At 44.7% G+C, this 21,699-nt stretch overlaps 1 protein-coding gene across 2 annotated transcripts in view; it reads left to right on the top strand.

The window, feature by feature from the left end:
- dpp10 (dipeptidyl peptidase like 10) overlaps positions 1-21,699 on the top strand; it is a 153,113-nt gene that overhangs the window by 114,907 nt on the left and 16,507 nt on the right. For both annotated transcript variants that reach the window (XM_076746890.1, XM_076746891.1), the window contains exons 4-10: positions 822-916; positions 1,023-1,097; positions 14,791-14,843; positions 16,534-16,615; positions 19,061-19,181; positions 19,790-19,944; positions 21,345-21,442. In XM_076746890.1, coding sequence (XP_076603005.1) covers positions 822-916; positions 1,023-1,097; positions 14,791-14,843; positions 16,534-16,615; positions 19,061-19,181; positions 19,790-19,944; positions 21,345-21,442 — 679 coding nt within the window. The remainder of the gene's footprint in view (positions 1-821; positions 917-1,022; positions 1,098-14,790; positions 14,844-16,533; positions 16,616-19,060; positions 19,182-19,789; positions 19,945-21,344; positions 21,443-21,699) is intronic.

Here is a 21,699-nt window from a genome sequence, read left to right as displayed (position 1 = left end):
ACTTGACAGTAATCGTCGAGCTATTACTGGACTGGAGGGGTTTAAGATTAAGTGCCTTGCTCGAGGGAATGCTGTCAGTCGCTGGTGATGGAAATGCCTCCGCTCTCTGTGGCCAGACTGAAAGATTCATAATTTAATGAAAAAAGGGAAGAATATTGATTGTTTCCGTCTGTTTATCTGCTGTCAGCCAGCATATTGAGCATTAAAATGGTTAATTTGTATGAAACAGATTGGTTTGCTGTAGTCATGCTCAGTAACTGTGTATTCTGTGTGTGTGTGTGTGTGCATGCATACACTTAAGATTACAAGTATTTGTGCGTGCTGTTGTGTAGACACAAGTATTATCACCGGTTTTATCGTTCGTGACAATCCCTCGCACCGTGACTTTGGAGGTGGGCTTCGCTTCTGAGTGTTTGGCTCCGACACAAAACAAACAAAGCTGTCACGTACAGGCAATCCAGCTCGGCACAAAAGATGTTTTCCTGGCGCCGCCGCACAATGCTCCTCTCATCAATACAGAACACGCTGTGTTACCTAGAAGATGAAAATATAGGCGTTCGCTTTGTGTGTGTCTGCCATTCAAATCTCATTTTGGGTCCTCACAGTTAATCACATTACATCAAAGTTGCACTAACTTCTGGCTGCTGCTTTGTTACTGTTAGTTAATTTGAGAGAACAATGAGGCTCGGAAAGCGTTCGAGGCTGCTCCGCCATGTTCGCTGCTTTGATGTTTTTAATGTGTTTTTTGGGGACGGCTTTCGAAATGAAGTTTCCTTCATGCAGATGTTTTCTCGTCTTTGTTCCCTCTGTTTTCTGCACAGACTCTGAAGTCATCTACAGGAACAGCGACGGCCACGTCATCAAGTTCAACATCCTCACAAACCAAACCGAGATCGTCCTGACAAACACGACCTTTGTGAGTACACATCAGTCAGCGTGACATCATTTATTAGAATGGTTTCAGAAGACGCTGTTTAGCTCTGACCGTCTGTTTCCGCCTTTGTTTCTCTCATTTGCACCAGATCAATTTCAACGTGGCCAAGTACTCCGTCTCTCCTGACCTGAAGTACGTGCTCTTCGCTTACGATGTGAAACAGGTACGTTTCCTAACAACAGCGGTGCCGTGAGTGTCTGCCTGTAAGACTTTGAATTTCATTGGACCACAGTGGTTGGTGCAGTGTGCTAATGTTGCTGTTACTTCTTTTTAGAAACGTTTTCGTTGTTGAGACGCTCTCATATGAGGCTCTCTCAGTTAGCTCAGAGTTAGCTTCAGCAGTGGAGCTGTGGGTGGAGCTGATGGATAGTTGTGCACACAGCCTGGTGAGGAAGAGCCAATGTTTTTGAGGATGTGTCCGATCTTCAGATGTCGTTGACGTGATGAAAAGCTGACTTTCCATCCCTCCTGTCACATCATGCGTTTCACTTGGCTTTGAGAAATGATGTCGCAGGGCTGTGAAGAAAACCCCAACGCACTGTGAGGGCGGAATAAACATCTACAGCAGAGTCCTCCAGTGCTTGACGACATCTGACGAGCGCTCGGGTCAGGGGGTGATTAAAATTCCATTGTGGCCTGTGTGCGGCTGGCAGATCACATTCACTCACTAATAGAGCGGCGGGGCGAGCTTGAACCATAATTACCAGCTTTCCATCAGAAAAGAGTAGATGCAAAATGAGATATGCAAATTGGACCCTCCACTCTGGAAGGGATCAACTGTAAGGATTAGTGACAAGGCGATTAATCAGAGCTGATTTGCATATTTTGCATGAAGGGTTACACTTTGGAGCCATGTGACCAATAGCCACAAGCCCAGTTTATTTTTACCACAAGGTCACACTGAAGGAAGACGTTCTGTTGGTCTGTTTCCAATCTAGATGTTTTTGTAAGCTCTAATAATTAAAGAAATGTGTAAAATTATAATTACCTCACAGGCTTGTGAAATAATCTTGTGTAATTGAGGAAAGGAGGAGCCTGCAGGAGGAGATATTTGGAGGATGAGTCAGTGTCGCTGTAAGAGCTTCACCCAGAGAGGGACGTTTTCGATTTGACTGGAGCCACTGCTGCTCAGTGTGGACTCCAGACTCCAGCCTGGACTGCCCTCCGGACTCCACGGAGGAGGTGGGCCAGAGGGGGGTGTTAGCCAAGCTGCCGTCGATCACGGACCATCCCTCACACCCTGCACGAGCCGGTGGGCCTTCAGCAGCTCCTTCAGCAGCAGACTGCTGCATCCTGTTTCACATCACATCACAAACCTTCTTCTTGCTCTACTCCTCGTTTGCTGATGTCCGTTTCATCTGTGCAATTTTACATATTTTTTACTGTTCTATATATATTTTTACTGTTCTATACCTTCTACCATGCAGTAGTACGAAAAAACACTGCGTTTTATATCCACTTTAAACTTTTCCATCGTAAAGCAGAGCCGTCCTCCACAAGTCATTACTATTTTTATACTCTTTTCTATATAATGTACATTCTACTTGTTCTTTTTCTCTTTTTTATTCTGTGCAGAACATTTCTCTGGCATGGAATCACTTAAGTTTTATCTCATCTTAACATTTTCTACTTGGCACAAATCACAAAGTACCGCTGAGGCTGATGGGAGTGTCATTAGTTTTGCAGGTGTTGAAGTGCTGGACAGTTTCAAGTTTCGATCTGATGATGGTGGACACAGAGACAGACCAGGTGATCACAGTTCATCGTTAAGGGAACAGGAAGGTTCAAACCTGCGTTCATGGCAATCCATCCGATGGTCATTTCACTCAGAACCATGAATGTGAAGCTCATGTTGGCGCTCAGGGAATCACTGACGTCTTCAGGATGAGCGTCTGTTCCCGATCGTGTGCCCATCCATCAGGCGGACGTCGGGAAGTTTCACAGGATAAGTGAAAACAGCGAGCTGCTGGTGGTGCTGCAGGGAAAGGATTCATCCTCTGGGCACCATGAATGTCTGCACAGAATTACAAGGCAGTCCATCCTGTGGGCTGAAGATATTTCACTCTGGACTATCGCTGACAGACCGCCTTCGCCTTCCCGAGAGCCACGCCAGCAGCACGGCTATAAAGCTGCGCTGTGCTGCCGTAAATATTTACCACCATGATGTGCTGCTGAATGCACACCTACAGGTGCAGCACTGCAGAAAAAAATGGAAAAAAATCAGAAAATTCCGATAAGAGGAACAAACCTTTTATTACAGGATTAATTAGCAGATAGATCCACGTCTTTCACATTCAGCGCCGACACACAGACCCGTATTTATGTGCTAATTCCCACTTCTGGTTATTAGGGAGCCTTCCTGTTCTTGTAAAACACTGATTATTGTGAGAAATGGCTTATTTCTCATGTCACGTTTTGACTAAGACAGCTGCTGCACGAGAGCTTAAAAATATCTGATAAAATGCCTTTTGGTGTTTCAGCAGCTCAGTGAAATGTGCTGCTGGAAAAGTCTAAAATTACTGTCGCACATCTGCTCACGATGGTCGATGAGCACGGACGCTGCGCTTCACGTCATCCTGGATCTAACCGACAAAACACACCTGTGTTCAGCTAACCAGGATGTGACTCACAGGGTTTTGCTTTACCTGATGAATCTCCTCATGATGCCCTCTGATCAGAGAAAATATGTCGTGAATGAAGAATCATTAGTGTTAAAGGTTAATATTCATTTCTTTTCGTCTATAAATGTGCATCCTTCAAAATGTCGCAGCAAAGCGAAGCGTGTGGGTCATGATAACAGCTTTTCTGACCGGCTGGCAGGCTCTTTTAAAGCTGAAGTTCCATTAAGTGGCACAAGCCGATGCCTCTTCATTGTGGATTGTTTTAACTTCGGAGGCAGAAATAGACACGAAACGAGCCTCCATCAGCTAAGTTTCTGAAAACGAGAAGAAATGAAATGAAGACAGAGCAGCGGGGGGGTGCTGACATGAAAGCTAAGAAGTGATGGTAGAAAAACTCCTGAGCAGACCAGAACTCATCGTCATCATTAGTCACCTCACAGTTGCCTTTAACTCACCTCTTCAGCTGGACTTGTGCTGCACTGCCTCCTTTGTTCTCTGTAGACTTTGCATGCCAGTCGATAGCCTGCGCCTGCTGCTTGACTTGCTGGCCATGTGTCAAAACCTGAGGCTCCAGTTGGACTCGATCCAAAGAAAAACAGCTCTGGCTTGTCCAGTGATGTGCATCAGTTTCGGTGTACCGGCTCTTCCTGTATGTACTCGTACTCTCCCAGCAGCGTCAGGCCTGACACCTGTGAGATGAAGAGTAACAACAGCAGATTAAATAAATGACTTTTCTAATAGTTCATCTCTGAAGCACTGGATGAATTAAAACATTCATTAAGGCTTCGTGCCAAATGTCAGCGCCTTGGTAGAGCTGTGACAGTGTTTGATTCTCGTGTTTGTTCTTACATTTAATGTTAATTCATCCGCTGCACGTCCAAATCCACCGTACATGTATGAAAATACAGTCCAGCTCGAGTGTGCGTGTCTGTGTGTGTGTGTGTGTGTGTGTGTGTGTGTGTGTGTGTGTGTGTGTGTGTGCGCGCTGCTGCCAGTTTCAGCGTCTCCCTGAAGCCTCGCAGACTTTAAACAGCATCACCTGTGAGATCTCTCTGAATGTGTGAGGATGAGGAGGTCATGTTACCTGGACCAGCGTTCGTTTGGACGAGAACTTTGAGAAGTTTGAGTTTTAGTGGCTCACTGAAGTCACGTGTTCGTCAGTGGATCACTTGTATTGATAATGTAATGAGTTTCGTGCTACAGTGATGATTTGACTGAGGGATATTTCTCCTCATGACCTTTGTGGCCTCTGCATGTTTGGTTGCACAAAACAATCTCATCTGACATTATCGATGTTACAGATGTTATAGGAATCAAATTATGGGCTGACGGCCCCTCTGTCAGCGCGCCGCGTGATGAATTATAGGAGAGACAGCCTGCTTTATCATGTTTATTTCCCAATAAAACACTCATTATGTTAATGCAGAACATAATTCCATCAGCATTACATTTCCTTCAAAACATATTTGCTCTTGCTAATCATATGTCTGATATTAACATACTCTCTTGGAGGCGGGGCTCCTGGCACTTGGTGACCAATCACGACATTGCAAAGAAAACCATTTTCCCCGTAGAGCACCGTTATAAAAGAGAGGTCTGTAAAGATGCTGATAGAACAGTTTGACCTTGCATCAGGGTCGGTTATCTTGTTCAAATCCGTGAAGGCTGTGCGTTTGTAAGACTTTCCCAGAAAAGTGACTTTAAAGTGCACGATGTCCCGGCGTGAAGTTTACGAGCCGAGTGGGAACGTTCGGGGGGGGTAGAGGGAGAAACATGCACCTGAGAAGCAAACCTGGAAGATGGACAACTTTCTTGGTTAATGTGCTCAGTGAGCAATTTTCATTCAAGTGACTGGACGCCATCTTTGAGTTTGGTCTCCAGTTGCGATGATCCATCCATGGACAGCCCTGTGAGCGCGTTAATGAGTGAAGATTTGTGAATACATGACGATCTAAATTAAATCTGGTGTCTGTGGTGACATTCCTATGAATGTGAGCACCGAGATGTTCATGTTGTCTGTTTAATTCACGATGTTTCAGGACGCTGCTGACAGCAGTCACACCAGCTGACAACAGTGTGTATCTTATTTATGACCAAGGCTCAGCCAGAGATACAAATGAAGGCGAAATGTGCTGAACGTTAATCCCTCCAGAGCGTCACACGAGACGGACCAAAGCCTCCTGGCTGCGAGACATTTGGTGAAAACTGGCAGAGAAGCAGACAGTGTATGCTCGTAGCCTTGATGCTGTAGTTCAATTGGTGCAGACAGTATTTAAAATACGTCTGCTGCACAGGTCTTAAGGGCACACTGACCAACAGAGTATTTAGTACATGTATATAGTACAGGCTCCTTCAGCGATGCAGGAAATACTTCATGATTTTTACACAATGGCCTGTTTAAACTCTCGATTGCCTGCATCATATTTATTACTTCACATCAGGGACGGAGGCTGTGTGAGCGGGTCAGGGTTCTCCGGGGAGCAGTTCTCAACAAACCACAAAGATCTGACGTAGCAAGCATGTGAGAGATAACTGAAGGACATCAAAGGTCAGAATTAAAAAAGAAAATTCCCCCTTTTTTTTTTGCAATGGTTGCATAAAGTAGACTTCAGTGCTGCGGGGATAACAGTTATGCATATGAATTTGGATGACCTTGAATAAACCAGCCTCAGATTTCTTCATTCTCTCAACAGTGGCAGTCATCTGCAGCTCTTTTTTCCACTTTCTATGAAATTCAGTGGTGATTCTGGGGTCTGTTGGCGCCGCGGGCCAAACATAAAGAACATTAACAACCTGAAGAATAAAAACCTAAATAAATAACTGCAACGCTGTCACATTGTAAATAACCCACATTATAAAGCCGCCGCTCGTCAAGACATAAAGCATTGATTTTAGAAATTCTGCTGCTGTGTCCTCACATCATGAGCTCACAAGCTGCCGGAGAGGTGGAAAACAACTGAGCTCAGAGAACGAGGAGGCGCGACGGCATCTCAGGCGTGACCGAGGGAGGAGGAGAGCACTGAGGGAGCAACGCTGTCCTCCTGCACCAACACTTCATCTGTTTAGGCGTGACTCAGTGGACTGCTTAGCATGTTTAGTTCAGACCAGTTAGCAGTGTTGCTAGCTGAAGTGATACCAGTGTCCCCGCCATTAGCTGAGGGTAGCCTAAAGAACGGCGTTCAGTTACTCACCATTCTGATTAATCAGCACAGAAGGCAGTGATTCAGCGTTCATTTCATGTTCAATGCAACACAACTGGCCTGCTTTTGAATAACCTCTGCGTCTGTTCCATCGTGCTGCTGCAGTCTAGTTTGATTGGATTTCGTCTGAAGAGTTCTCTTTGTGCACACGCTTCATATATAAATGTGAATCCTTTTGTCAGCCAGGTGCCAAAACCAATTCATGCTGCACAGCAGTGGAGCGTCGGAGCACGAGGTCGTGTCCAGTCATTGTGTGATACGGGATTCTTTGTAGTATCTGAATGCACTGTGTTTTTCTTAATTGAATATGTTTTTATTACATGTGTGTTTTGCCATAATTGCATTTTAAAATGGTGGGTTTTTTTTTTTTTGTCTTTCAGACTCGAAGCAGGCCTTTAATGTGGGTTTGTTGTATTCCAGGCTTTGATCTATGAATTGTACAAAGAAGTCTGTGCTTGCAGTTAATCATAACCTGTAATTAATGATGAAAAGAATAACAAAGGGACGTGGATCTGTTCTAAAACGAGTAAACCAGTCTCCTGCTAATCACACACTTTGATCCCATGCAGGCTTTGAACTGGAAAGTTGTTCTATTTAGCACAGTCTTTGTTCTCGGGCTTCATAAGAAACGCTGGTTATAGCTGCCTTCAGGATCTGCTCTGACGTCAGTGAAGGACTCTCCTGTTTCAAGGTGTTGGAGAGCTCTCTTCTCACCTGTCTGCAGGATTACATACGGTTATCTGACTACATCTGTATCTGGAAAGGATTAGGCTTGATAAAAGCTGCTAATCTCTGGGACTGTTGTTTGTCACTGCTGACAACAGGCTTGTGTTTTTAAGTCTTGTAGACATCTTGTAATGTTCTTGTTAGTGCAAATCCTCCCAGCTTAGTGACTTTTTCCATGCATTGAAATGAGAGACGTCTTTGTGGGCTGTTGGTTTCAGTCATATGTGAATTTATATCAGGTGTGGGGGGGCATTTGTCACATATTCTCTCTCCTAACGTGCAGATTTTCTGTTCCTTTTCCACTGAAGCTGAAAAAACATTTAAAAAGAAAAGAAAATAGCTCTAAGCCATGAAGTCACAGAAGTGTGTGGGTTTGAAGTTGACTGATTTCTCACTGATTCTGACTGACAGCCTCCATTCTTTGCATGTCAGGACATAAATGGTTTGGACGCTTGCGTTCATTCTGCGTTTTTCTGCAGCACTGATAGAAGATTCCTGTTTGTTTCTGCCTTTAAAAGCCAATTTCCTATACAGAGTGTTCTGAATAATGCAGATGTGGTGAAAAACCTTAAAAATAATTTATTCCATATTCGATGAGTGTGTGTTCCAGGGTCCCACCTCGAGCCTGAATTGCTGATGAAAGAGCAAATGAGCTAAGTGGCGACCGCGAGTGGGAAGTCGCACATGTAATGCCGAAAACAAAATGAAAAGGAACGACGGGAACTATCGCTGCTGCCTCCGTTGAGCCCACCTGGTATTTTAGAAAACGAAGCAGATATCCCACTGATGTATAATTTTATGGTGGAAAAACAGCACCTGCGTCCTGAAACAAGGCATCGCGTCTGCTTGAATGCAATGCCGAATATTATATATCAACATTTCTCCAATCATGCCGCAAAACACAAGCAGCGCGCTTTTGTGATTTTGTTGACATGGTGCAACACCTGCGTTCCTTAAGGTGTCTCGAAAAGCCCGTCGGTGCTGTTGGATATGTTTAATGCAATCTGACTATGAGTGCATGCAGAATATTAGGAGGGAGGGAGCAGCCAGAGCAACACAGTCAACACAGACAAAACTCCGAATCACACAGAAACAACACAGCGAGCTTCTGTGCGTAAGCTCGGGCAGCGTGACGAAATACGCCGTGAGATGATAGAAATGTATCTGTCAGAGATTATTCAGGCAGAGGTATCCATCCTCCATACCTCTGCAGCTGCACCATGAACAGGACAGGCTTACTGGAAAATGGGATGTAGAGGATTTTGCTTCAGTGTGATGGTTTCTGTGATTGTCTGGGATTTCAAACACACATTTTCACATGATTTTATCCAAAAATGTTCCGTGACTTCACTCACAACATACCAGAGGTGCATTGTTTTTATGTTTATCAGTTGCAGTTGTCTTGGCAGTGGCATGGAAACAGAATATTGCCGCTTATGAATCGTTTTGATAACTTACTACTACTTACCACCAAAGTCACTGCTGATTTCTCAGTAACGAGCGAAATCACTAAAATTGATTGAAATTAAGACATTCAGACAGGTTGAGACACTACAGACAGATTAGTTCGCGCTTTATTTGGAGGTAAAGTTAGCAACGCCCGGTTAGACTTTCAAAATAAAGCTTGCCAAGGACAATGATAAACACGAGGTTAACGTTGTGAAACAGTCACACTTTAGTTAAGACTACAAAGCTTCTTGGTTAGGTTTAGGAAGAGATGACGGTTTGCTTAAAATATGTACCCATGTACCCAGTGCTGTAAAAAGTGACGCAAAGGGGTCCTGACCAGGTGTCCATATGTGACGATTTGAAAGGTTGTTCTGATATATCCTTTTTAATTAGCGTTAGGGGACAATCTTTGTTGTTGTTTTTTTTCTGTGGATTCTTTTTCCTCTGACTTCTTGCACTCTGTCTTGTTGCTGCTGTAACGTGAATTTTCCCCCATTGTGGGAAAAATAAAGTCTATCTTATCTTATCTTATCTTGAAGCAGCGTTGTCATGGCAGCCAGGTGGTGTCAGGGTGGTGTCATTGTCAGCTGCACACATCCTATAGGCCAAAGCTTTGCTGTTCCTTAGTAGCTATTTGGCCCAACATGTTTTCCACTTCACAGATGCATCCAGGGAGCTGCTCCCACCAGGCTATCGATTTTCTCTTTGCTTATAAGTGGGCTGATGCCAGGAAGGGGAGGGCGAGACTCAGTTACACTTCTATGGTGACACTCCCAAGACGCCCCTTAAGTGTTTGTGCTGTTTTTCCTTGTTTTTTTTCTTCCTCTTTGTGTTACTCACATGTTGTAGTTTCATGTCATACAGTGTCTATGGGGAGACTCCGTGTTGTAAAACTCTTGTCTGTAGTGAGCTGAAGTGAAACAAGAGCTTTGCATTCAGTTCTAGAAGCTTTGGGTTCAGTTCTAGAAGCTTTGCGTTCAGTTCTAGAAGGTTTGCGTTTTAAAAAAAAAAAAAACTAATTAGACAGAGACAGGGAAGATGTTTTATTTTAAACGATGTCATATTTGTCTTTACTTTAACATTTGGCTCTAAATACAGCAGTCACATGTCATCTCTGTGTTTACACAATTATTGCAGTCTATCATCCATTCAGTGAAGCCATCCCTTCACAGCAAAATGTAAGAAATGGGAATTTTTCGTAACTCAGTGTGAAGTCTCATAGATTCAACTGAAATGTAGGAAACCTTTTTTCTACCAAGGAGAGAACTGTGGATTTTGATGTTCACCATCTTTTATAAAACTTTTACTATTTCCCATAAGCCTGAGAAAAGCCACAAACCTGACAGACTGGAGCTCAAAGCACACCTTCTTAATTCACCTTTTTAAAGGCGATCCCAAATGAGAGGAAGATATGAATAAGGAAAGATAAAGAAGAAACAGTTACAGTCGTGAATGATGAACATTATGAGAGCAGTCATTGTTTAACTTTGTTCAAATGATCAGGGGTAACAGCAGCAGCTGTAGTCGATGCTCGTGTACCACAGAGTATTGATGGTGAATCCAGAAACATGTTTAACTTTTGCTTAAGAGACTTGAATTGCAGTAGTTGAAGTCAGGCATACTCAGTCTTTTTGTTATTGTTCCTCACAAATACAGCTGACAAAGTGATAAATTAACCTGCTTTCTATAACATTTCAAATTAAAGTTAGGCAATGTGGCAAATCATAAATAAGCTAACTAGCTTGCCAGCCCTGCAGCTTGACTGCCCTAAACCAAGAACCGCAGAGAACAAGTCTGAGTGAAAATTTGACAAAACTTCTGATAAAAAAGAAAGCGTGTTGAGACTGGACTTGTGGTTTCATCACTACAACCAAGACGTGAATCACTGGAAGAAGTCACCTTGAAATTATAAGTGAAAAGGGGACAAGTATTCGTTCATCATATCTAATACTACTGATCCTGTTCAGGCTGGATCTAAAGGTTTGGACATTGATCCAGCTGCTGCTCTAAACTGTAGCGTCACGCCTCATCAGCCAATAAAAGATCATTAAAATTCAGGTTTCAGTTATTTGTAACTGAAGCTTTGTGTAAACGTTGAAGGACAGAATTCTGTGAGGGATTCAGAAGCTTTTGGGTTTGATGAAAAGCCGTCAGACTCCATCCCTGTTCGTCAGAGGTGATCAATAAGTGCTTTCAAAGATCAGCCTTGTCATATTCATAACTTTCCGTTATATTGGCCCTCACGATTATGGTTTCGGACGTTATATTCATCTTCACAGCCACTGTTGTGTTTGAGTGCTGGAAATGTCACAACCTTTTTTGTTTTATCATCGAGCCGGAAACAAAGGTCACCGTTCCCATGTGAGCTCATTTAATGGAGTATTGCTGAAAAGTTCGTTTGAGGGCTCATTTGGGGCCCGTGGAGGATTTTTCTATTTCATGGCGGAAAATTAGGAAGTTTCAGCTCATCAGAGTTTGAGAAACGTGTCTGAAAACCTTGGAGAATCAGTTTTATACTCCCGGGCACAGCTCTCCACAGCACAGAGGGATATTTGTAATAACGCCCACAAATTTATATCCAGCACCCTCAACCTCTGTGTCAACAGCAGTATATTCAGTGTTCGCTGAGAAGTTACACTCTGCATAAAGTCGATATGAGTCACTCGGAGTTCGGTGAATCCTCTTCTCTCTAAACAGTAATTTACTTTCACTACGAGCTAGAGTCTGTATTATTGATGTCCCAGCTTATTGTTATGGGCCGTTCATGGGTGCTTAGGCTGGGATCCAAAGCCTTATTGTAGTCTTTGTATAATGTCTTTGTAACTGCCGTAAGCCTCATTAACATCTGTTTAGTTTCTTAGACGTGTACTTTGGAGAATAAGATAACAATATACTCTGTAGGGTTTAGATACCATTTACACTGCAGTGTAAACTTAGTATACAGAATATTTCACGTTTAAGGGAGGTGTAGCACACTGTAGTTATTGCTGTAACACTTACAAGTGCAGTAAGTGTTTGTTTGGTCTCCTGGTGGCAGCAGAAACAAGCTGTGAATGCTGACAGATGATGATCTGAAAAGCTGATCTGGTGAACTTGTTAGCAAACAGTTTCCTGTTTATACATCCGGCACAGTAAAATTAGCCTCCTTGTTTCTTGTCTGTCTGCCCTTCGGTGCTGAGCGGTGGTGTGTGTGGTGTATGTGGCTGAAAAGGATGCCATGAGAGCGCTGACGCTGAACCCACAGAGGAAAGCTGCGAGCCAGAAAATCAAAACAAAGAGCTGAAAGGTGTTAAAAATGTCTGCAGAGCTCAGGGAGCTTTACAGAACCACATCCTGCTGCTGGCTTTACACAACATGATTCAGTGGCAGAGACGCCAGTCAGACCTGCTGTTTAGGATAATTACACTTGAATACAAACTCCATGTGAGAAATAAACCTTTCATCTTTCAACTGAATCCAAATCTCAAATCCGACTGCAGTTTCTCAAACAGCGTCTCCAAAGTATAAAACCACCATTAACAGCATGATGGTCACAAAGCCTGTGAGCTCTGTGGGCTCCAAGTTTACCTTCTTTGCAGTTTTAGTCTCCACTGTGTTGCTTTTAATGGCAGACATCCATGAATCTCCTGATATGATGACTTTGGTGCTTTACACAACGTGTGTCGGGCAGAGTGGAACATAAGTGTGATACGCTCTGTGTTTGTGAGATGGACGGCAGCAAACACGTCCTACGAGTTACTGAGGAGCTCCAGTCATGTTGCTGCCTTTGTGTGCCGGGGAGGCGGCGTCATTCTGCCAGCAGGCTTGACACACTTGTAGAAAGAAAAGGAATAAAAACATGAAGGCTTAGCCTCTGCTGGGTCGGCCAGCCTGAAGGAACGGTCCAAAATTAACTCCACCTTGGACAACACCTTCCAAGATGATGCAGAGCCGTCGTAGCCTGTGGCTCGTCCCTCCGGGGTGCGGGGATGTGCCAGGGAGCACTCGAAGCTCCCATTTGTGCCATTGAGGTGCACATTTGTTCTTGCTGAAGCAGCCTCAGTGAAATGAAAAGGTGCTGAAAGCTGTTTCTTTGGACTGTTTTCTCCTCTCGTGTTTGGAAAGCTGCACCTGCCTCACCAGGGCGCTGTGAATCTGAGAGCGTGCTCTCTCAGGTGTTCTGTATTTCTCTGCATATCTTTGTGAATGCACAGACACGTCATTCATTAACAGCCTGTTCAAGGCGGGAACGTTGCACCGTTATGTGCCGTTCTGCACGAAACGTATGAACACGGGGTGAGGGGCCATTGTTGTCCCACCTTTAAGGCGGACCCGGTGGCTCTGTCAAAGCTTGGGCTGACAGGGTGTGTGACATGTTGATGCTGTGTTATGTGTGCGACCCACCAGCAGGGGACTTCAAAAGCAGCTAGCAGCAGTTAGCAGCTAACTCATAAAAGAAGAACAGCGACAGAGAAGGTCTGAAAACTGGGGAGACAACAGGCTCCAGGAGCCTTTTAGCACTCTTCATGTCTACGGCTCCTTTCAGCTCCTGCACTTTGTGTAATCTACATGCACATTTCACAGAGTTAAAATGTTCCCGACCTGAAGCAAAAAGGCCCTTTTTCATTGACGAGAGCCCTTGATGTTACAGCACACAACAATAGTTTAGACACTATTGTGTGTCCAACTTTGTAGCCACAATTTAGGGAGCGCCATTTCCTGTTTCAACATCACAGTGCTCCTGTGCAGAGAGCGAAGTCCACAAATACGTCACTGTCCGAGTCTGGTGTGGACGAGCCTCTGTGATCTGCACAGACGGCCCAGCAGCCCTTAAATTATATTGATATTCGACGATTCTGCAGCTCACCGTCAATGTCAATGGACTGAAAGGGTGTGGACGTACCTTAATTAACCATCGTTTATTTACCATAATCACAGTCTATCTAATAATCTGTCAATATACTGAATATGATTTATTCATAGTCACGATGCAGAGACAGGCTGAGAAAGGCTTTCACACAGTGTCTCATTTCAGTTTTTCTGTCATAGAAATGATTAAAACTGTCAATTATTGATATTTACAAGGACATAGTGCAGATAGACTTTCAATGAAAATGATAAAATCACTGCACATGTAAACAGATTGTACTATAGTTTCATTTTCCTTGCAGTATTTCAGTGTATAAATAGCAAAACAATATCTTTTGTCATGTCATGTTTCCTTGAAATTTAGGCTCTCTTGCAGTTTTTGTCTTGCTGAACTTGAAAAAGATGCAGAGTCAGACTAATAACTGAGTTTGTACTGACAGTTTGAAATGTGTATTATACCAAAGTGCACTCTGTCTGTCAGTCAGGTCTATCTGAGTTTTTAGCTGTACAGAATACTGCGTCAGTTGCCTCTTGTAGTAGATTCCTCTGCTCTGTGTCTGAAGACACAAGTGTCATTTTCATGATGAAATGCAAAAATATGGCCTGTTTCTGCGCCCGATGGCTCGCCGCGGTCAGAGGTCTATTATCATGTCAGCCACAGCTTCTCCGGTGGGGGTTCCAGACAGCTTTACATGCACCCCTCTGTCACTTTGAATCTCTCTCCCCCCTCTCCCTCTGTCTCTCTGCCTCTCCCGGGCTTTCGGCGCAGAGGCACTCGGCGATGATGGGTTTTGCAGATGGAATTAAAATGTCTCGTCCCACAGCTGTCACCCATGCAAATTGCATTGTCTACAGATTCTATCACTGAGAACAGCCAGCAGTCTGTTTTGTTTGACGCCTCCTTCCTTTTCATTTTTTTGTCATGATGTCATTATCCGCGGCACTGCTGCTTCTCTCGTTAATGTTTCAGACAGTCATCTTTTAATCTCCCTCTCTCTTTATTTTGCTGCAGGTTTACCGCCACTCCTACGTGGCCTCCTACAGTATCTACAACATTCAGACACGGTGAGTGTTTTTGTTCCCCTCAGCAGTTGCTGCGAGGCAACCTGTCTACTAAAAAACACTTGTCACCGGGGAAAATATCTAACTGTGAACCGTCCTGGTTTGCAGAACTGCACAGCACAGATTCGCTAAATGAAGGCTAAGTGTGAGCGGTGTTATTTTCCTCTGTGTCAGGCTCGTTATGTTGCAGCATACATGAAGAAAAGGTGGCTGCTTGTCAGTTTGTGCTGTGGCCTCAGATTGGCTAAAAAATGCATTTTTTGGATGAATGTGTGCATGAATTTGTCCCATATCTGTTGATGCTACTGAGCATCATTAAATGTATGCTGAATTAGCGATTAGCATTTCCTGTTTAAGTACTGTCACTGATGTCGAGTCTCAGGTAAGTTCTTCTAAGGAACGTCTCACTTACTGTGATTTCTAACTGGATCTGTGGATATTTGTTGGTATTCATGTGTTTGGCAGCGCAGTGGCTCAGTGGTTCGCACTGCCGCCTCAGTCTGAGTTTGATATGATCAGATCTTCTTCTTCTCTTTGTGTTGGACGTCAGAGATAATGACACACTGATCAACAGGATGACACAGATTCACCTGAGTCCATGTATTCATCTCCTTCATCCAATCATGTGTTCACAAAGTGTCGACCCTCCAGCTGTCTTAAGAACACCAGCATGCTCCTGTACCTTCCACCTCATGCAGGATGTTTGAGTCACGTCTCTCTGAGGGGCGCCTCACGGTTTGGAAACCTCTGCTTTAGGAGAACTCGCTCAGTTCCTGCCATCGTGGAGATTTGCATGATGCTGGAAACAGGAAGTCCAGGATGTTTTGTGCTGAAAGAGCAATCTGGACTTTGATTTTAATAGCACTTGTGCAGACAGACATCAGATGCCTGCTGCTTTACACAGCAACACTCTAGAATAAATAAATCTCTCAGTTATTGTTTCTAACACACAATAAAGTGTTCTTAAAGAGACTTTTGTTATCTTCAGTCGCTCACTATCTGCATTGCGCTCAGGCTGGTGTCAGTGTGCTGTGGAGCTGCAGCAGTGTGGATCAAAAAGGTGAAGAACTGAAAACTTCAGTGTAAAATAATGTTGAGTTATTGTACAGGCTGGAGGCGATCAGCAGATCAGCAGACAGTCTGCAGCCGCCCGCTGCTTTACAGGAGGATCCTGCACACAGTGGCACAGTGTCCAAAGTGCTGATCCCAGACCTGCTGGGATGAGCTCATCCTGCCAGTCACGGTGAAGGGCAGGATCAGTCGAGGAGGATTAGAACGTTACACGGCCGATTATTCCACGAGGCTTTGTGATAAATTCCTCGGACTTTGGGCCATTTGGGGGCCATCTTGGTCATTTCTGTGCTGATCTGAGGCTGCAGGTCTGTGGCCGCTCGCCTGCACACACACAGTCACGTACATTAATATCAGTCATGAGCCTTAGCTTGTGTTAAAGTGTTCGTATCACAGGTCATAATTGTACGTGTGTTTTCGTCATTGATCACACTGCTGATTATTGATCACAGTATCAGCGCTCAGAGTGACCTCAGGAAACGTCTCAGTTCAAAACCCTGAACACAAAAACCTGCAGCCATCATCTTCTGTGCACTTCTTCTTGATAAACGTCAATCAGAGTCTCGTGGGAGCCCCTCCACGGCCTGTCGCTGATAAAATGGCTCTTTGTGCTTGTTTTCAGGGAGGTCTGGGAGCTGGACCCTCCTGAGGTGGTGAACTCGGTCCTGCAGTACGCTGCCTGGGGAGTGCAGGGCCAACAGCTGGTGAGAGCACACACGCTGACTTCCCTGCTCTTAGCTTTGTGCCTGCTCAGCCTTACTCTCATTAAGTTACTGTAAAAGCAGGATTTTTTTCAGGGATCCAGGAGATACTGGAATAAAAACCACATGGAGCACATTTGTCTTCACATGATGTCGCAGCATTTCAAAGGCCGTGTGACTGCAGAGAAAACAAAATAAGACTTTAGCTTCAGCTCCAGGCCTGTAGGCGACACGATGTGTATGAAGACACACCAAGTGTCACGGCGCTTTCCAGCATGGCTGGAGGTGTGTGTGTGTTTCTGCTTTAACCACATGTGTATCTGAGCTGTGTGTGTGTGTGTGTGTGTGTGTGTGTGTGTGTGTGTGTGTGTGTGTGTGTGTGTGTGTGTGTGTGTGTGTGTGTGTGGTTTTAGTGTCTGCTCGTACTGCACTCATGTTCACTTTAATTAGCTGTTAATTTCCTCCCATCGTACCTGTTTTATTTATCTGCACTGAACAGATGGAGAAGCTTTTTTTAAGTTGACAACTGAAAGACTAAAGTGCAGGAGAGCTGCTGCTTTGTCCATATTTTCACATTTCTGCACGTCATGTTTGAGCATAAATCAAACACGACTCCATTAGGAAGTCATTACGGCGATAAGGAGGTGAGAGCTGCGCTGATGCGAAGGCTTCCAGCTCTGGAGGAGCATCATTAGCCAGAAGTGCATCTTTGGAAACGAAGACGTGACGTGTGTTTTTGTCAAAGAGCCTCGTTCTTTGGGAATTTGTGTGTTTTATTGATGAAGATGCCGGAAAGTTACCTGTAGAACAGGAATCAGCGCTCACCGTGTCTGAAGCGAGGGATCGTTCAGCCACGGCGGCGCTAACAGGACTAGCTGACGAGCTAATCGTCTCCTGTTTGAGTGTCTTTCTGACGCCGTTAAAAGCTTGTTGAATTAGCTGTGAGCGGCTCAGGATGGAGGTGATGATCTTATCAGAGAAAGCAGAAAAATATCACAGAAGCTTAATGGTCTCAGTGTTTCAAAGATCTGAAGTAAATTATGGTTTGAGTCTTTGTTCATATTCTGCCTGTTTGAACCTGTAGTCAGAGGTGTTGTACAGACGGTCCAAACTCTGGAGTCTCGTCAAGTCTCTCATTACAGACACAGAGCAGCATTAGCATTTCTTTATTACATTTAGTATTTATCTTGGTTTCCAGCAGCTTCTTCAGCTCCTCGATGCTCCACTTTATGCTCATTAGTTTTGGTGTTGGACACGTTTGAGTGGAGAGTTTTTTCCAAGCACATTTCTGTTTTTAATAGCAGTCACAGGCTTCGGAAGTTGGAGATATTTGACAGATTGATTAGTTCATTGTTGTTTTTGGTCTTTTCGTGGGATTTGTTGACAGCGTGCCTGTCACTGTTCCAGCTTCAGTCGTGACCTTTATCCCCGACAGATTTTCTTGTTGGCATTTGGAGCGATGAGAGCTTCTTAAATGTAAACACTAATTCAAAAATGTTCATTTATTGTCGACAAACACTTTCCCCTCAGAACAAAAACTCATTCGGTTTTATTACTCTTCAAGCATCGTCATCTAGAGGTGATAAAATGAGTAAATAGCACATTTGTGGTGGTAAAAAAATGAAAAATAAGACACGTCCATGTTGTTAAAATCGTCCAGCTTCTATCGTGTGATCACATTGTAAAGCAGAGCTTCGTTTTTGCAGAGTCTGCTGTCGAGTAATCTTTGTCTGAAGCTTTCAGCACATCCTGTCCGTAGACCGGACTCTGGACCGAGGATATCTTGATGCCTTCCAGCCCTGCTGACAGCGAGGCTGCGTTAGCGCAGAGAGAGGCCCTTTGCTGATTAATTTTTATGTCAGATCACATGAGGCCGCAGACTTCTGGCTCTTCAGAAAGGCCAAAGAAAGACGGTGTTTCCATCGAGACGCACTGCGGTCTGCGTGATGTTGAGAGACGGATTTCTGGGATGTTTGATACCAAGTGGGGTTTGTGAATTGTGAGATGTCGGTGTCTAAGTCCAGCATTGTTTTCCTCTGCAGGGACGTGTAGGTAGCATACTGCATACTGGAACGGTGCTGAAGGCTCGTACTTCTGTACTGTTCCAAACAGCTCAGAGGCGAGAGGAAAGAAGGCTCCGTCTGACTCCACAACTAGCCCGAAAATCATCACCCTTTTCTTCAGAGTCACATTAAAGCAGTGATAGTGTCCTCTGCCTCCATCAGTACACTGCACACAGCTGGCTTACTTTAATAGTGTGAATATGTTAACAAATGTAGGCCAGCGGTTCACAGAGTATTTCACTGAATCCATAACAACATTATACTTCCTGTTTACACTCTGGAAAAGCATCATGGGAACTGTGGACGTGTTCTTAACGTCTGAAATCCGGCACACGCTCTGACATCTCGCAGCCCTGCAGCTCTGAAGTCTCGTCTCTGTCTGCAGATCTACGTGTTTGAGAATAACATCTACTACCAATCAGACGTCAAGAGCAACTCCCTCCGGCTGACGTCCTCGGGAAAGGAAGGGGTCATCTTCAACGGGATCGCCGACTGGCTCTATGAAGGTAAAACCAGCCAAAGCCGCAGCCCACGTACAGATGAGCTGACTGTCTGTCTCGCTGAGCTGAAGGCCGTGTTGAGAGACATTAGGGATCAGACTCTCCTGATGTTTGCTCTGGTGCAGGTGTCTCCTCGCTGTGAGGACTCGTTTCATCTTATCAGAAGACAAGCAGCCGCAGTACCTGCGCTGCTGTTTTCTCCTCTTTTTTCCTTTACACTTAATTATATTGTGAAGTATAATAAAGTAGCAATCAGTGACCGTTGACCCCAAATTAAAGCTTCATTTAAAGCCTCTTTTGTTAGATTAGTGCGTTTTTCTCTTCAGTTTTTTAGATTCTATTAAGAACTACACACGGCTGTGTTTCCTCTGAAGTGACGACTGGACGACATTTAGACATGTATCATTACTTACAAGTACAAGTACATAATAGTAGTATAATAGTACCACTGGGGGGGGCACCGCATCAAACTGCTCCATATATTTAAGCTGGCGTTGAGCACTCATATGTTATTTTGTCTCATAAGATGGTAAAAATTTGACCTTTTGATCTTTAACTTGCATGACTGATGTCATTTAAAGCATGTAGCTCATCCTGTTGTTGCCTCCAAACAGAGGAGATCCTTCTGACCCACGTGGCACACTGGTGGTCACCTGACGGAGAGAGGCTGGCCTTCCTCGTCCTTAATGACAGCCTGGTGCCAAACATGGCTTTACCCCGCTTCACCGGCATGATGTACCCCAAAGGAAAGCAGTACCCCTACCCCAAGGTACTCGCTATTCAGAGGACACGGTGCCGTGAACGTTAGCGCTGCTTCCAGCAGATGTTAGGGACCACACACGCGTGGAACGCTCGCTCGTTTGCTTTATTTTCAAGAGCGTGATGAGGAGATCTTTGCACTCACCGTCCAATCAGCAGGCAGCACATACAAAGCTCTCGTGCGGACCTGCACCCACGAACTCCGGCTTTGAGGCTTCACTGCCGCCGGCCGTGCCCACCCATGACCCCCATCTTCCACTTCATCGGGCTGGAGTGGGAAAGCTGAGATGAGAGGTGCTGATGATGATGATTGGTTGATGATTAGCCTATCAGACAGGGCCTGGCCCGGCTAGCTTTTAGCCCACACTGTCCTTTCAACATGCTTTCTGTGTACAGATTAAACAGAGAAGGAGCCTCTTCACTGGGAAAGTTGTTTTTCCACTTCGGACCAGTGAAGACTGCTTCCTGCCTCCAGCCTTTATGTTAATCTCACTCATCTCACTCTCACAAAGAGAGCAAAAAGCATTGTTTCCGAAATATTGAAGTTTGCCTCTAATGAAAAATTGAGCGGTTGTGTCTTGTTAAGTGAGTTATTCAGACCTCTGAGGCTATTTTTGTGTTCTCTACAACAAAACATGTCCGTAGCATTTAATCAAAAGGCGAATAACACCTGAACAAGCTCAGCACAGAATATTACCTGCTCTCATTCTCAGAACGGGGTTTTACAGGCACTACAATATTTGTGTTTCACTGCAATCAAAGAAAAACAGTAAAACAGGTTTTTGATCAGTCTCTCAGAGTCTGTCTGCAGTCAGTCTCCCCATAAAAGAGGCAGAGAGCAGGCTTCCCCCGACAGCGCTCTCCTGACGTCACGTATCCACGGATCCCGGCGTCCGCAGAGCGTCCGTCCAGCTGCAGCAGCTTCGTCCGTCCCTGACTGTTGTCCTCTCAGCAGGTCTTTCTGTAGAGCTGTGCAGCAGCAGAGGTCGTTTCAGGAAGGAGCGGTTGCAGGTGGCGTGAAAATGAAAGTGAATTAATGGAACACCACAGAACACTGATCTCAACAGCGTCACGATGTCTGAGCGAAGGTTTCAAAGTTCAGATGGGAGCAAGACAGAATGCAAAGTCCTGCTGCTCAGGGTTGTAACGTCCAGCTGCTCCAGCGGAGGCTTTCTCTGGTCTCTCATGTTTAATGTTTGTCAGGTGAAACTACATCACAACACATGCTGACGTGTCCAACTCTGCTGATTTTAGAGAGTTTGAAGGGACTTTTAAAGGGTTCTCAGTGAATTATTCATCCCAAATCACTTTCACTCATTCTGCAGCCTTTTATGCAACACATTTAAAACGGCAGCACCGCAGTGATGTGAGGTTTGTGTTTTAAGCCCGGACTGTTTGCTCTGCACGCAGGCCGGTCAGCCCAACCCGGCCGTGAAGCTCTACGTCGTCAATCTTTACGGGCCGACGCACACGCTGGAGCTCATGCCTCCAGAGACCCTCAAACTGAGGTAAGAAGAAGCCTGTGGGGCAGTTCTGACGAGGTCAACTTCACCTGATCACTGTTGTGCACTGCGCTGCAGATCCCAGCCTTTCCATTTCACAGTGAATGCAGCTGCATTTGTCATTTGAACAGTTTTTAGAGACCTCGTTACAACCATCAGATTTAGGAGGTTTCATCACCGTGTACCAGAACTCAGTCCTATGGCTGTTAATGAAGAGGACTCTTCCTGCTCCGTCCCCTTGCACCACTCGTATAAATGTGTTT

Source organism: Chaetodon auriga, chromosome 13 (assembly GCF_051107435.1).
Source record: "Chaetodon auriga isolate fChaAug3 chromosome 13, fChaAug3.hap1, whole genome shotgun sequence".
In the NCBI taxonomy this organism is placed as follows: domain Eukaryota; kingdom Metazoa; phylum Chordata; class Actinopteri; order Chaetodontiformes; family Chaetodontidae; genus Chaetodon; species Chaetodon auriga.
Note: the sequence above shows the minus strand (reverse complement) of the source record. Positions and strands in the feature narration are given on the sequence as shown.